Source organism: Nipponia nippon, unplaced genomic scaffold, assembly GCF_047370975.1.
Source record: "Nipponia nippon isolate SJK-2023a ecotype South Korea unplaced genomic scaffold, ASM4737097v1 scaffold_27, whole genome shotgun sequence".
Classification (NCBI taxonomy): Eukaryota; Metazoa; Chordata; class Aves; order Pelecaniformes; family Threskiornithidae; genus Nipponia; species Nipponia nippon.
In genome coordinates, this window is record NW_028262344.1 from 5,563,016 (window position 1) to 5,579,335 (window position 16,320).

Below are 16,320 nucleotides of genomic sequence, written 5' to 3' on the forward strand. Positions count from 1 at the left end.
AGCATCAATTTGCTTGGCTTCTGCTGAAGCATGAGCGTCATTTATTCTTGAGAGATGGTAGCAATCTCGGGTCTGATGTGAGAATACATTTCAGGCTTCCTTGCTGTCGGGTGCTCAGCTTTATGTGTGCCTGCCAACAGGAGTGCATTGTTATCTGTTACTGGTAATTGTGGCAATGAGAAATTGGACTGATTGCATTTCTAATGGAGCTCATTATAACCGGCTGTCAAATTTAATACCTTCGCCAGCTTCTGGCCTGCTGTGGAGCTGATGAAAGAGCTGCAGGCTGCTCATCGTTTCCTTTGGATGGTGTTTGACTTGACTGCTACTCCTTTTGGCAAAATGTGCAGGCTTCCCTTTGAACTGCCCCTTTCCTTGCTTATTTGTGGCGATGCCAGAGAAGTTTGATCCCAGGAAGATTTTGTCATTTTAAGGGTTGGATGACTCTGCCTAGGGCTGTGAGGAGGTCCTTTCCTTCCCAGTCTGCATGGAGTTGTGTGCTGCACTCGTGCATGATAGAGCAAGCACGGAGACTCTCAATGCTCAGGTTAAACCCCCCAAATGCACATTGCTTTTCTGTTGCTCAGCCCTTTGGATAGTTCAGAGCTGGCTTCTATTTCCTATCCTTATTTAATGACTAGATGATTTATTTCTGTCTGGTCTGGAGGGCTACATTCCCTATGCTTGTGTCTCTCTTGGCAGTATCTGAAAAGTCGCCATTACCTCCAGGCAGATGGCTGACCTGTTTCCTGAAGCGTTCTCGCTGGGTCTCGGTGGATCTGGGAGCTTACTGAGTTTCCTCTTGCCACTGCAGCGGTCTGTCCTCGCTCCTGACCGCGTCTTGTTATTGTGTACAGTAAGGTCAGTATAGCGCAGGGTGATGGAGGCGGGCTGTGGCTCATCCACAGCTCTCGACGGATATTCATGCTGTCTCTGAAGCCCCCGTTGCAGGTGGAGGTCAGGGCTCTTGCTCAGTGCTCAGACGATCCGTTCTGTACGCGAACGGTATCTCTGCTTGCACTTCCAAAGCCGTGCTCGTGCAATGATATGCGGGGGGTGATTCTTGTGAATGGAGGGACGTTTGGTGCTGAGAAGAGGGATGTTGTGATGAGACGTTTACGTTTCTCTTCCCAGTGGGGAGAAAAACCAAAGACCGATTGTGCTGTCCATCAACCGCATACCACATATTAGGTGGCAAGAAAACCATTTTATCCTCCTGCCTGCTTTAAATGAGCAGTGATGTGCACCAGGGGCAGACTGCCCTTGCAGATAAAACCCTTAGGAAACCAACTTACGTGAAGATCATAGAATCATAGCATGTCCTGAGTTGGAAGGGACCCACAAGGATCATCGAGTCCAACTCCTGTCCCTGCATAGGACAACCCCAAAATTCACACCGTATTTCTGAGGGCATTGTCCAAATGCTTCTTAAATATTGCCAGGCTTGGCGCCATGACTGCCTCCCGGGGGGGCCTGTTCCAGTGCTCCACCACCCTCTGGGTGAAGAACCTTTTCCTACTGTCCAACCTAAACCTCCCCTGGCATATCTTCCTGCCGTTCCCTTGGGTTCTATCACTGGTTGCCAGGGAGAAGAGATCCCTGCCTCTTCCCCTCGTGAGGAAGCTGTAGACCGCGATGAGGTCTCCCCTCAGTCTCCTCGTCTCCAGGCTGAACAGACCAAGTGACTTCAGCCGCTCCTCATACGGCTTCCCCTCTAAACAGATGCAGTGTTTCCAAGCAAATCCATATTTTCTTTCTGAAAAAAAAAAAAAAAAGAATACTGCCACTTTTCTTTGTATTGGCCAGGACACATCTGCAGGAATTTGGGACAGAAAATTATTACTGTGCCTGTCAATAGCTGTATTGTTTTCCCCCAAAATGTGGTCTGTGTTAGCATGTGTCCCTCCTGGTGATCTGCTTCACCTGAGTTTTCTCTGATTTGTGTTTTCAAGGATTATAAAAGACCATGAAGATTCATAGATTTCTCTTTAGAAGAAGTCGTGTGATAGTCTGTAGGTTTATGATGATAGCTGTGACTTCAGAAAATTACTGATTTGGGTTCATCAGGATTACATCTAAACATACTGGTCCAAGTCCTACATGGCTCCTTTCCTTGATTAGTTCAAATAAAGCCAACGGGACTGACTGGTAGAGAAATGTGAACAAGATTGTGGTGCCATCTTATAGTCAGCAAATTAAACAGACTGGTAAGATTTTTTTCTGATTAGGTTTTGGAAAAATATGTTTAACTCCAGAGGAATTGAGGGTCAGAAGCCATCGGCCTTGGCGTGATGCAAGGTCTCATTTCGGAGAACAAAAATAGACTTTTCCTGCACAAACCTTGTGATGCGAATAGTGTACCCGTTGCTGCAGAGCTGTTTGTTCTTCCTCTTGTTTCTCACAGCTCTTCCAAATAACAAGAGATGAAAATGTCTGTGCAGAATCGTTCAGATGCAGCTCCAAGCCGGGGCAGCCTCTTTCAGACACTGATTCCAAGAGGTGCTAGGAGCTTTGCTTTCTTCTTTCTGTAAGTGTTTCTCTGTCTCTGCAGGGACAACAAAGTCTGCCGGTTTGGTAAATGCCACGATAGCAGAGGGATGCCAGTTAGATCCAGGAGAACCCAGCACTGAAGTCTGTCTCGAAAACATCTGTCACATGTTTCAGAGGGGGAGGCAGGTTCCTTTCTTAGTGGTAGGAAATTCTGGGGGAATGCCAGAACGAGCAACCTATTTTTGTGCTCTTTTGTATACAATAGCTTCTCGAAAGGACTTGGAGCCTGATGCATTTACCTTCTTGATTTCCTGGAATAAACAGACCCCGGAGTGGGTGCTGTGTTGGGGGCCAGGCAGAGGATTAGCTTGTGCTGAGTGAGTCACAGGGATTTGCGACTTCGCATGAATCATATTTGCTGACACTGAGATCAGGCTCTTTTATCAGATTGTTGTTCTGTGAAATGCAAACTGTGCATACCTCCGATCATGTCCCACTGGCGAGCTGAGCTTACTTGTGTTCAAAAAAAAGGGGGCAGCTTTCAGAACATGAGATGGCCATGGGAGTTTTCTTAGTTGTTTCAGCCACTATGCAAACATTTTTGCTTTTTGTGATGTTATCTGCCAATGGTTTCCATTTTTAGGCATGCCCTAATTTCTGTGCCTGCTTTAAACTGGAATATGTTTTTTTTGGGATGGGGAAGGGAGTCCCATATAAGCATAAATGAAAACTGACCTTTGTTTTTTTGAGACAACAAATTAAGCGGTCACCGCTAGATGCCAGCTTGGCGGAATATCTTGATGGAGGGACATAAGAAACTTGAATTTAATTGCCCTGCAGATAACTTCACAGCCCAAGAAGTTCAAGCACTGTTCCCTAGACCAGCACCAGGACATGAGCTACTTTGTGCCCACTTGCAAAAAGCCAGTGCTTTTTTGGGACCTTAGTACAAATCAAGCCTGGATGCTTGTTTGCTTCTTCCTTCTAGTGTTAATGGTCTCCAAACTTCTCTCTCGTTTCACCCTTCTGAGCTTGTAAACCTCTAAAAGAGAATATCCTGTAATTAGGGAGTAACGGGACAATTTTTTGCCCTGATGTCACCTTGGTGGATCTCCCTGAGGTGGGGTTGGCTGTGGCATGGCAGCCGTCGGAGAGAGGCCACTGGGTTTGTAGTCATTTGACTAATTATATTCGCCTTGATCCTGCAAATGTGCTCAGAGGTGAGAATAGTAGAGGCTTTAGTACAGTTGGTCCCTGTTGTTCTAGCTGTCAATTTTATTGCCTGAAAAAGGAACTATATTTTTCTCTTTAGCAGTGTATTACCATTTTCCGTCACAGCTTTTTGTTAAAATCTGGCAGGAAGTCTAAATAAAACAGCCTTGCTTCAAGAAAGGTGCACAAATAATGGGATTTCTTGAACTAATTTAATCTACCAGCATTGAATATTTAACTGTACCTCTGTATTGGGCAGAAGATTTTTGGCAGGGAGATAGCTGACTTGTTTCTATGACAACTGAGATCATGTCATGGATACTTGGGCAAAAAAAAAGAGTGCTCACAGCTTCCGCTGCAAGAAAGCCATTTAAAATGCGAGCACAAATTTCTTACCACATGCTTGCAGGAGTTGTTTAAAGAAAGCTAAGACAACTCATTTCTCTGTGTATCTTTCTTTAGGGTGATAAAATATTTGTTCACAAACGTTCCTTAGATCTACTGATTTCAAAAATACAACAAGCAAGTAGGTATCTGGCTTGTGTCTTCTGTCTGCTCTGGTTCATCAGTCAGGAGAAAGAGACCTCACAGAGATCTGTGGGTTTTACTCTCTTCTCATCATGACTTGTGTAGAAATGAATGAGTTAGGATAAAATGTACGTTGCTATCTTGATTTTATTCCCGCATTACTTATTCCCTTGATTCTTTAAGAAGCCTTCAATATTGAGATGATAAATTGAAGAAGGAGCACTGGGCTTGACTACGGTGCTGGACAGGCAGATTTGCACAAAAAAGAGCCCTTCAATTTAATAACTCCATGTTGGTAACAAAAACCAGTAAAAGCTACAGCATCTGATTGTGTTTTAATAGACTTAATGCTTACCCGTAAAAGAAATGGAAAAATAAAGCCAGATTCCAAGGTAACTGGAGGGAAAGTTTGCTTTGCTGTTAGTAAGGGGGTTTAATTGTTTCCCGGCTCTGCAGCATGCACTGAGTGCTCTGCCCTCCTGCCTGGGAGGAGAGAGGCAGAGGGAATATCAACGACTGAACTAACGGGAAAAATTGGTGAGAGAGAGGCGTGGTAAGAGAATATGGAATTAATACAGCTGGAGACAGCTATGTCCCAGTGCAGGAGCACTCGTGGAAAATGGTGCGATTGCTGAAAGGTCATGGGGCTGCGTTTTCATTTGTCTGGGCAGCATCTGGTTCAATGAGACCCTGCAAGATGGAAGCTTTTAGGTACCAGTGTCGTGCTGTGTTAGTTGCTACCTCAAAGTCATAGCTGGTTCAGGCACAATCAGATGTATGTAAGGATCAGCCTGTGGCTAAATAGCTTTGATTTTTAGGAAGAACCTAAACAACAACCAAAAAAAGGCAGAAAAAAGGTCCATGGAAAGGTAAAGGAGAGAGTACGGTCCAGTGGCTGGGAAAGGAGACAAGTCATGATTTCTGGGTTAACTTGCTGTAAGTCTGCGTCTCTCCATGATTTTGTTTCAAGGGCAGAAATAGGAGAAAACAGCACAGAAGAGGCATCAGAAACCTGGTGTTTCTTAGGGGAGCAGCAGAATTGGTGACAAAATACCATCTATTAGAGCCAGCTTCCCTGAAATGCTGTTTGTACTGGCATTGCGGGACACTGTTTGCAGTCCGTGGCTTAACACAGCCCAAACCTGCCCCTTGCAGTCACAAGCTCTTTGCAGAAGCACTGACTCTGTAATGAGCTTAAATTTTCACCGGCGATAGCTCTCGGCGAGCATCACTCACTGTCGTCTGTGCCGATTTGCATTCTTTGCTTGCTGTCGTAAGCTGCTTTGCGGAAAGCATTGCTATCTGATGATTATCCTTTGGGGACGGGGATCTGTCTGGCTCGGTTGGAGGACTAGCGAGATAGCAGTGGAAACGTGCGGGAGGGTGTTACCAAGGCAATGCCACAGCTGGATTAAGTAGCCCAGACCAGGGCGCATCACGCTCAGGCTTAAACAAGTTATTTGGCACCCCGCTCAGCTGCTTAAACTGGTGATTTGTAGGCTGATGGTTGCAATTTGCATAAAAGGTATAAAAATAGTGTCAATCACTGAGTCCTCTCCATAGCCTATATCTGGCACAATGTCCTATATAATCTCAACATTCCATTTCGGAGAGAGATCTAAGTAGGGAGAAGAGCTGGTTCCCGACACTGCTCAGTTGTTTTGAAAATGAAGATGTTAAAATGTATGTTAGCCCTCACTTTGGCGATTTCTTCCATCAGTTAAATTGTTTTTTTCCATCTCCCATTAGGCTTAAATTGAGTAAGCAAGATGTGACAGGAGTGAGTCCTACATTTAATGTTGAACCCTAACAATGTCCCTTTATCTTGACAAACCTCTTCGTTGCCTTCTTTGTACTCTCTGGAAATAACGTGGTAATGTTTGTTGGAGCTGTGGGGATTGCGTGTCTGTTGCACAACCTCTCCTATTCCCACTGCTGAGGATGAAGTGGGGAACAGCAGGATGCGTGCGCCGTTGGACTGATCCAGTGAGGCTTTGCTCCTGCTCTTGGAGACCAAAACACTTCGCAGCACAAGGATTGGTTTGGCGTTGCACTGAAATCAGTGGGTCAGGTAACTGGTGATGTGGTTTACATCAGCGTAGCTGCAATGTCGGTGTCAGTGCAAGAAATCATCGGCTGGGCTATGGCAGAGATCGGGGCTGCCCATTCCAGCAGCTGTTAGATTAGCTTGGTTGCAGCATCAAATTCCTCTGTCTCTTGAGCTATGCAGTTGCTTTCATCCTTCATGTTCTTGGCCAGGAGTGGAAGTGAGGAAGGCATCAGTGCTCTTTCCCTTTCTTTTGGTCTCCGAGCGCTTTGCGAAACTTCTGATCCTCTGGGCTACAGGCAAGGAATAATTTGCCTGCTTTGCACTTAGCCCTGCAATGTTAGTGCTTTGGGGAATAAAATGCAGGGATGCTGGCTTGGATCTGCTTCCTCGTTTCAATGCCTAGTCCTTTTATCGCATGGCTGGCAAGCTGGGACTTGAATGAGATTGACTGCATTAGAAATCTGCTTGAGGTTTTTGGGTTTAGCCTATACAGATGATGGTGGTTGCCCTGAGTACCTAAGCACTTCCTTGCCCATTTGATTTGAATCAGTCACATTAATTTTTCTTTTTTAGAAATGTGCAACAAAAGAAAAGCCCCCATTTCCTAAAGGTAATCTAGAAGACCAGAAGGAGAAACTGCATTTGGTCCGGCTGGAGCCAAAGCTTTTCTCTGTTATTTAGATTGCTCACAAGGGAATTACGCAGAGAATCCTTTTCGTGGAGAAAGCATAGAGAAAGCATTGCAGTGGGAGACATAGGACTGTAGCTAAATACAGTGACTGATTTCCCAAAACCTGCTCAAGAACAGGGCCCCTGACCTGTGCTCTGCTATAGGATGCCAAACTCGTGGTCTTCAGGGAGTTTTGTAATTGCCAGTCTTTTTGCCTGCTGACATTTGCAGCTGCCTTGTGGATTTGATCTTTTGTGTGTTCCCAGCTAAATGGCACTAAATCTCTCTGAAGTCCGAGGGACAAGTGGATGTTACAGGTCAGTTAAAAAACAGCTGAAAAAAAAGCCAAGTTGTATTTCTTTGCCAGCTCTCCCAACCCACGTGAGTGCTGGCAGAGGTGTTTGGTTTTGCTTTCCTCTTCCTTCCCAGTCGATGGGAATGGAAAGAAGTGAGCGTGGAGCAAGGTGAGGAAGAGGCGACGCAGGGTGCAACTGGTGCGATGGCCAATGCTTCGCTTGTCCCCAGAAGACATCTCTGACAACACTCATATTTTTAGCTGCCTCCACCTGATGGTATCTAGCTGTCCTTGTCTGTTTTAAGAACCTGGCCTGCAGCCATGGATACATCACAGCTTGGGGAGTAATTATCTTTTCCTGCCTTAAATAAGGGAGCTACTCAAGTCTTACTGCTCTAGTGAACTACAAATACCCCTCGATTTGGTTACACCAAACCCATCCCAGCGAATGCTTGTTTTGGTGGGGGTCCCCCCTCTCCGAGCACAGGGCAGCGCTGCCTGGGAGCCCAAAGGGATGAAGTCGCTTTGTTTGCAGAGCTCCCAGCATTTGTCAGCTTGGCTCCCTCCTTGCTTTTCCTGCAAACACGCTCTCTTTTTCCGGGAGTTCTAAAATAGCCCGTGGTCTGAGGCCAAATGCATGAGCACTCCCCAGGGAGTGGTGTTGTCCTTCCTTGCTTCGAGGACTGAGGAGCAGGATGAAGCTCTGCCACTGAAATGAGGGGCAAAATGTGGAAGTTTGGATTCGTTCTCTGTTCAGGAGATGGATCAGAGGAAAAATTGCCACTGGGGAGAGGGCATGGGGACTGCCTGGGAGCCAGGAGGTCGTTTGTAATCCTTTTTCCATCACTGGCCTGTTGCAGAGCCTTCAGTAACTTCCTGCCTCACCTGTATTTTTTTACCCTCTAAATACAAGACTTTGCTCTGAGCTAAGTGCTGGAGCAGTACAAGGGGTGAGGAAAGCATGTGTATTTCTTTCCAGTACATCAGGTTTCTTCTGTGGCCAGAGAGGATGGTTGGGCCTGAGCGATAAGCCATGCTCTTCCTCTTCAGCTATTTGAGGATGGGCTTGGTGTTATTTTTAGTGCCCGCATATAAAGTCAGCACTTGAAAAGTCTGTCTGGAAGCCTTGAGCCTGTCTACTTGGAGGCCTGCCTTTCTGTCTAATTTGGGCTATGTTGCATACTTGGAGACCTGCCTGGGGATTGGGAGACCTTGTAAAAATCCCTGCTAACAAGCCTGTGTCCCTTAAGCACTTGCTGCACTTGGAGGTACTTATTAATCAACTGCGAGGCATCTTTAACTATTCAGAGGGAGCAGATCCTTTTCTGTAGCTGCTGCTGAGACTGATGGAGAGTAAACCCCATCGCGCAGGTCACCTGAAACACTTGATGTTGTTTCTTATGGGTATAACCCCATGCAATACCCAGAATATTTTCTTTTCCTCTTTATCTCATTTATGCAGAAGCAAGTGGTGGTAGGTGTTGCATCCAGTGGGCTGGTCTGAGTTTCTTCAAAGAGTGCCAGCACTGTGTCTAGTAAAGCTCTTTGTCTCTCTTTAACTTGCAGGAGTCAGAGTCAGAGAACAAGCTGGATGGAGAGACAGCATCAGACAGTGAAAGCAAATCTGAATTTGGAGGATCGCCCCTGGTGCCGACATCGGATGACACTCCAGAAGTCCTGAACAGAGCTCTCTCCAACCTGTCCTCAAGGTAGCACTCACTGAGCATTGTTCCCCTCTGCTGCCAGGGCCCCTACATCTTCATTGTGGTCTTCCTAGCTCCAGCAGCATGGCGGTGGCTGCTGGAAGCTGAATAAGCAGCTCTTGGAAGCGTGAAGGGAATGAGACACGGACTCCGCATATGAGTTCAGGCAAAGACAAGCGAAGACCCTTTATTTTTACAATCTATCCCTTTTATAATATGATCTAGTGTTCACGAGCAAGCAAAACCCATTTCATTGGCTACTGTCTTGCGTCCACGTGTCCCCTCAGTGTTACTTATTGGTTCTTCAAGCTGGTGCATGCGAATTCCTCTTTCAGGGATGTATCCAATCTCATCCTTATTTTTCTGCCTCTAAGTTTCACAAACTTGTTTGTAACAAGCCTCAAGGCCACAGCTGCATTCCTGCGAACCTGTAACAAGCCTCAAGGGCACAGCTGCATCTCGTCAAAGTCAAACACAGCCTCATTTATTCCCACAGAAGCGTGCCCTCGAGGCCACAGGAAACAGAAGATGACAGTGATGCTAGCGGGGAGAGCAGAGTGCAGTGCTTAGGGCTGCTGTGCGTGGGAGAGGACCGGTGGCAGAGGAGTGCTGCGGGAGGGTCATCTTGCTGCGTGCTTGGTCTTGGCAGGTGAAAAGAAGCCTGGGTGGGGCAGAAGACAGTTGTGTTTAGCTTTGACAGCACTCTCAGCAAAGACTTCAACTGCGATGGTTTTTAACCACTAGTGTGACCTACTTCTGCAGGAATGCATGAGAAAAGCTTGCTGATAAAGACAAGATTTAAGAACAAACTGTGAATGTTCTCTACAGATTGCTTTGGGGGAAAAGCATAGTATTCCTATCATGGGAGAAAGTGTCTTTCCTGGGTGTGCTGTGAGGATGGGAGAGGCTCAAGGCAGGATCTGTTGGAGAGTAGCAAGGGTACAACGTGCCAGGGCCCATGTCTCCTGTTGAAAAGGAGTGCAGAGAGGAGTAATGGTCCCCATTTTATTTGAACTTATCATGCAGCTTGTCCAAGGTGTGGGAAACCTGTAGCAGAACAGGAACAGATGCTCTCCTGTCCTGTTTCAGTGCCCTTGGAGATGCTCTGCACCTGGCTAATGCTTTCTGCATTTAGTGAAGTTCATAGCAGGGAAGACTGAGCTGAGCTGTAGACTTGCAGCTGCTGCAACCAGGCCTTCATCAGTGGATCAAGGTCTCTGCAGCACTGAAAGGAAACTTGGGGTTTCCAGGGCTGTTTCCATCCTGTGATGTGCAGAGAGCAGAAGTGCTGTCGTGCTTCCTTGCTTTGTTTTGACTTTCTCTAACATCTTTCCATCTCTATGGCCTAGATGGAAGAATTGGTGGGTAAGAGGCATCCTCACACTGGCAATGATCACCTTCTTCTTCATCATCATCTACTTGGGACCCATGGTCTTAATGACGATAGTAAGTGCTCCAGAGAGATGCCCTGACATTCAGAGTGATAAGGGGGAAGGTTGCTGGGACCATTGCTGGGGTGGGCAGCTCAGGGCCTCATATTTTAGAGGTCCTTGTTCAGCTTGCTGGATTTCTCTCTCCATGGAGAAGGCCTGGAAGGAATCTTTGACCGCCTGCCCTGGCAGTCAGTATTTGGCTGCAATTGAAACTAATACAAGGGGTTGTTAGAAACCTCCTACAGAGGAAAGGCATGGGCAAAACAAGATGGTGAGCTTCCCATGTTGGATTAGGAGACTCCTGCCACACTGACAGCGACTGCTTAAGTACCTTTTGCTCTGCCCATGCATGTTTTTTATTTCCTTGATGAAGGAGATGTTTAACCAACATGTATTACAGCTTCTGGATGTCTTTTTGTGCAGGTGATGTGTGTCCAGATCAAATGTTTCCATGAGATTATCACCATTGGCTATAACGTGTACCACTCATATGACCTGCCCTGGTTCAGGACGCTCAGCTGGTGAGTAGAATCATAGAATCACTTAGGTTGGAAAAGACCCTTAAGATCATCAAGTCCAACCGTTAACCTAACACTGCCAAGTCCACCACTAAACCATGTCCTCAAGCACCACGTCTATCTGTCTTTTAAATACCTCCAGGGATGGAGACTCAACCACTTCCCTGGGCAGCCTGTTCCAATGCTTTACAACCCTTTTGGTGAAGAAGTTTTTTCTAATATCCAACCTAAACCTCCCCTGGTGCAGCTTGAGGCTGTTTCCTCTTGTCCTATCGCTTGCTACTTGGGAGGAGACACCAACCCCCACCTCACTACAGCCTCCTTTCAGGTAGTTGTAGAGAGCAATAAGGTCCCCTAAGCCTCATTTCCTCCAGGCTAAACAACCCCAGCTCCCTCAGCTGCTCCTCATAGGACTTGTGTTTTAGACCCTTCACCAGCTTTGTTGCTCTTCGTTGGACACGCTTCAGCACCTCGATGTCCTTCTCATAGTGAGAGGCCCAAAACTGAACACAATACTCGAGGTGCTGCCTCACCAGTGCTGAGTACAGGGGGCTGCTCCCCTCCCCAGGCTTGTGTGCAGCAGTAGTGCTTCACCTCATTGCAGACAGGCAGCAAGGGGATCATCTGTCTACCTCCAAACCAGAGACTGGGGGATTGCTTTCTGTTGACCAGTGTTACATGTTAGCAGCAATTGTAAACGAAAAACCCCCACAAATCTTAATAGATCAATGTCTTGAAAGAGCCTGTATTGATAAAGTTTGTCCTGTTGTTAATGAAGCGCAGAGATCTGAATCCCATGATCTGTGCAAGGGACAGCATTGACAGGCATCACCACTTAGAGATGGACATGGTTGCTTGGCTGGGATGGCAGTTTTTAGGTGGTTGTGAAACAGGGCTGAACGTTGGGACATAGGGGCTGGGGAAGAGGGCAGGAGCAATGCTTTCAGGAAGCACGGAGCGTGTACTTGGAGCATGTACTTTTAGGATGCAGAAGCTCGCAGAGGCCTGTTGAGGAGTGCCACCTAAAGGCAGAAAGTCCTTGTGCACTAGAAGGCCAAAACCGAACCTGGATGGTGTGATCCATCGCAAAGTGGAGCTGAGTGATGCAGCCACTAGTTTAAATGAACGTGACATTTCTAAACTGGGGGAAATAAAGTTGTGGCTGTCACTTGAAGATAGCCTGTTTGCAGTGTACCAGAACATTGTAAAGACCTTAGGGATCAGTCACTTTCTGTGTTTCTCCAGAAGCCTTTTAGGGCTCCTGCTAACAAGCGTCTGCATCCTTCACAGGTACTTCCTGCTCTGCGTAAACTACTTTTTCTATGGTGAGACTGTGACAGATTATTTCTTCACCCTGGTTCAGAGAGAGGAGCCCCTGCGAATTCTCAGCAAATACCACCGCTTCATTTCTTTCGCCCTGTACTTAACAGGTAGAGACCACATTTTCTGTTGGTTAATCTTGTCTGGGCTGGAAGGAAGAAATTTCCTTGAACTACTCTTGTCCCGAGTATTGTGTCCAATGCAGTATCTGTAGCAAGTTATCTCTGCTCTTCAGTGATGCTGTAACTTGGTTGCATGGTTAGAGTAGTGGTGGCAAATCGCTTACATGAGGCGCTGTAGAAGAAAACTCCCCAATCTCTATGGGACAGCCAGGCTTGATTGTTTATCTGTCCAAGTGCTGCTTGTAGGCAAAGGTATTTTGTGACTTCCAAAGTAATGCATTTTTCCACTCCACATTGCTGCTTTATTCAAATAAAGAACCTAAGGAGCTAGGCAGTGTCATGGAAAAAAAGTATTTCTGACTGTTGAAGATACATTCCCATCATTTACTTTCCTTCTGTCTCTCATCAGGTTTCTGCATGTTTGTCTTGAGTCTGGTGAAGAAACACTATCGCCTCCAGTTCTACATGGTAAGGTTAAATGCAGGGCCTGGCTGCCCCCAGTTGGAGGCAGAAGAATGAATAGTGTAGGCTGCTTGAAAATGTTGTGTAGAGGAATACGTGTCAGTAGATGCTTCTGTGCTGGTTGTGCACTGTAACGCTGCCTGGAAGACAAGTTACTGTGAGCAGACTGTATTTTTAGGAAGGTGGCTCTGTCCGAATTTCCCTGCAAACATGTATTCTCTTCTCTCTGCTCTTGTGGATGCTGTTAAGAAACTTTCTGCAAGCTGAGAGGACTGCACAAGGCTATTTGACTCTTGTACTGAGGGTAGATGGCCACCAGGGTTAATTGGCTATGTCCTCCTTTTCCCAAACATCAGTAAGGCATTGCTTGTGTTTGACTGTTGATGCAGCTAGTTTTGCTTTCCAATATGTTCAGCACACAGGGATATGGCTTGGATATCTGTCAGTCTTCTGCTCTTCTTATATAGTCAGAAGGCTGAGTGAGATGTGTAGGATAGGGGTGGGCTAAAGAGCGTTTGGTCCAGCAGAAGTCTTCCCAATGAAGGTCACCTCTGGGCTTGAGCTGAAGAACATGCCCATAACAGGTGACTGTTCCCTGCTCTTCGTGACTCCTGGTGTTTGTCATGGTGAAGGTGCATGCTAGAAATGCACATGTGCATGAGCCGTTCTCTGTCTGAGAGGTAGCTAACAGCATCTGATTTCTGCCAGCGATGCGTACGGGCAGGGTCTCTAGGCAGGCTGGACTGCATGCTGTCTTCTCTTCCAGTTTGGATGGACCCATGTGACGTTGCTAATTGTTGTTACCCAGTCGCACCTCATCATTCACAACCTGTTTGAAGGAATGATATGGTGAGTTGCTGTGTGTTCTGAGTTGCTTTGATTTCTGCAGCCTGAAACAAATGACCGTGTTTTGAGTTAAAACTGTTCTTTAAAAAAACCAATATCCAAGGAGAAGGTGCTTCCTGTGAGGGACCAGCCTGTTCAGAATAGAAAAGCAAAAGATTGAGTGATACCTGAGCAGCTTAGGACTTGCTTTGTGCTACTTGAGCAGTATGAAGAGTTGTTGTAAAGAAGCATCTGAAAACTGCAGTGGGGTGCAGGGACCTTTCAGGCAGTGCCAGGCCTGTGTAGACGCTTGCTCTTTATACCCACGTCTAGCAAATGGATGGGAAAGTGCTGCTCGGCACTTGATTTGGGGCAATGCTGTCAGCATAATGGTAAAAGCAGCACTGTGAAAGGAAGGCGATTGCAATCTGCCACCTTACTCTGGCTGCTGTGCAGAGGGGAAGCTCCTTTTGTGGTCTTCCCAAAACCAGCAGGGCCAGGAACTAATTTTGGCCACTTTAAGATTGCGTGTTCCTCTGTGTGCCACGACCAGCCCAGAATGCTTTGGGAGCAGCCTGCTTACAGCTAAATGCAGCCTCTTTGGCGGGGGGAGAGGGGGTGACTATCTAACAGCGTGTCACGTGTGGCAAAAGAAAATGTGCTTAAAACAGGCCATTCTGGGTACCTGACCTGCTTTTTAGTCCAGAGCACTAGAGTAATCCCCCAGATTTTCCTAGGAGCTTCAAGTGGTTGCTCCTTGCATTGCATTGGAGGGGGAGACGTTGATGTGATGGCACTGCAAAGCATCTTATGAAGGCACTGCTTATTTAGTTAAGTCTTGGAATTGTCTGATCTTGACACTTTCCAATTCTTCTGCCATCTAGGTTCATCGTCCCAATTTCCTGTGTGATCTGCAATGACATCATGGCGTACATGTTCGGGTTCTTCTTCGGCCGCACCCCACTCATCAAGGTTCGTAACACTTCGGTGGACAAAACATACATTTTGGCTTCTTTGGGTCTTAGTCCTGTGTTCCCTCATCTCCAGTTTTGTGGCTTTTTGTGCATCTGAAGTGAGCCTCCAAATTAAACTTGGTGTGCGTCCCGATCTTCGAGGCTGTGAAGTGAAATGAACCATTTCAGACCGAGATGTTAGTGTCAGGTTCTGACCCCAAACACTTATTTGTTGGTTGTTGGCACCAATTTTTATTTGCCTCAGGAATTCACGAGAGAAGAAAGGCTGCATAGGTGTGCAGTGGTGTGCGGAGATGTACAGTTTGTAATTCTCCCTCTCTCTCTCTGGCAGCTGTCCCCAAAGAAGACCTGGGAGGGTTTTATTGGAGGATTTTTTGCCACCGTTTTGTTTGGATTGCTGGTAAGTAGCAATCATGGTGCTTATTTCATTGGTCTTTTCCCTTCATAGGGTGACAGAGTTTTGTCTAAAAAATGCAGTCAAGCTTTAAGCTCTTGTCAGAGACTTCACATTTTCCTTACTGACCAGGATTTAAACTGGTCCATGGCTGTGCTTTGTGCTGTCTGCAGATCCTGCAGATGGAGGAAGTTTTTAGTCCCTGTTAGACCCTGTGACATGTTCATTACAGTAATTATCCTTGAAACTTTCTCCTGCTGCTGTTGGATGAATGCTGTGTGTCTTTTCAAGGGCTGTGTGGGGAATTCAGTGCTCTTGAAATATTCTTATCTGGTTTTATGGTGATCTCTGCGTCTGGTTGTTTCCTTCCTCTCAGCCAAGTGGTGCAGCCTATCTCAGCCTGTTTGTACTGGGCTCTGATCGCTGCTTGCTGAACAGATGCACTTACTGAACGAAAATGCTTACTCTGCCTTTAGCCAATTACTGTTTCTCAGGAGACTAATCTTCTTAATGAAGCTGGGAGTGTGGCTCCCTCCTCACCGTGTCTCCTTGAGTGGCCTTTTCCCTTGAGACTGGCTCTGGCACATTGCTCAGGAAAATATTAATCCTGCTTTCTCTTGCCGTGTTTCTTTTTCTCTCTCCTTGAAGCTGTCCTATGTGATGTCTGGGTACCGGTGCTTCACCTGTCCGGTGGAGTTCAACAACGACACCAACAGCTTCACAGTGGACTGTGAGCCATCCGAGCTGTTCCAGCTACAGGAGTACAACATCCCCTTGGTGCTGCAGTCTGTGGTGGGCTGGGTAGGACTCTCTCTGTTTATTAGATCTCACTTATTGGGATAGGAACACCAAGAAAAGAGATCAGGGCTTTATTTTGATTGTCTTTGAAGGAACATGACAAGGGATGGTGGTACATCCAGAAAAAGGGGGAATTTAGTGGTGCTCCGTGTTGCTTGAAGGCCCAAAGGAAGTGTCCCAAGTCTGGTGGGACATTAATCCACTTGAAAACCAACTGGTCTAAAGCCCGGAGAGCACAGCAAGAGGGGCAAGCAGTGGACAGTGGTATTCTCGTTGAAAATCCCTCTCTGACATGTTTTCCTTTCTGCAGAAGACAGTCCGGATGTACCCCTTCCAAATCCACAGCATCGCACTGTCTACTTTCGCCTCCCTCATTGGGCCGTTTGGAGGCTTCTTTGCTAGTGGATTTAAGAGGGCCTTCAAAATCAAGGTGAGGATGGTCAAGGTAATTTACATTTTAGAAAGGAAAGACTAAATGGTTGCTACCCCTCTAACCAGTCCCTGTGCTCCAAGGAGTGGCAGGCTG

At 46.6% G+C, this 16,320-nt stretch overlaps 1 protein-coding gene across 3 annotated transcripts in view; it reads left to right on the plus strand.

Annotated features, from left to right (window-relative positions):
- The window catches only part of CDS2 (CDP-diacylglycerol synthase 2), a 40,437-nt gene that overhangs the window by 4,752 nt on the left and 19,365 nt on the right, over positions 1–16,320 (plus strand). For all 3 annotated transcript variants that reach the window (XM_087762677.1, XM_087762678.1, XM_087762679.1), the window contains exons 2-11: positions 8,812–8,954; positions 10,298–10,394; positions 10,805–10,902; positions 12,190–12,329; positions 12,751–12,809; positions 13,570–13,652; positions 14,513–14,600; positions 14,934–15,002; positions 15,645–15,797; positions 16,105–16,224. In XM_087762677.1, coding sequence (XP_087618803.1) covers positions 8,812–8,954; positions 10,298–10,394; positions 10,805–10,902; positions 12,190–12,329; positions 12,751–12,809; positions 13,570–13,652; positions 14,513–14,600; positions 14,934–15,002; positions 15,645–15,797; positions 16,105–16,224 — 1,050 coding nt within the window. The remainder of the gene's footprint in view (positions 1–8,811; positions 8,955–10,297; positions 10,395–10,804; positions 10,903–12,189; positions 12,330–12,750; positions 12,810–13,569; positions 13,653–14,512; positions 14,601–14,933; positions 15,003–15,644; positions 15,798–16,104; positions 16,225–16,320) is intronic.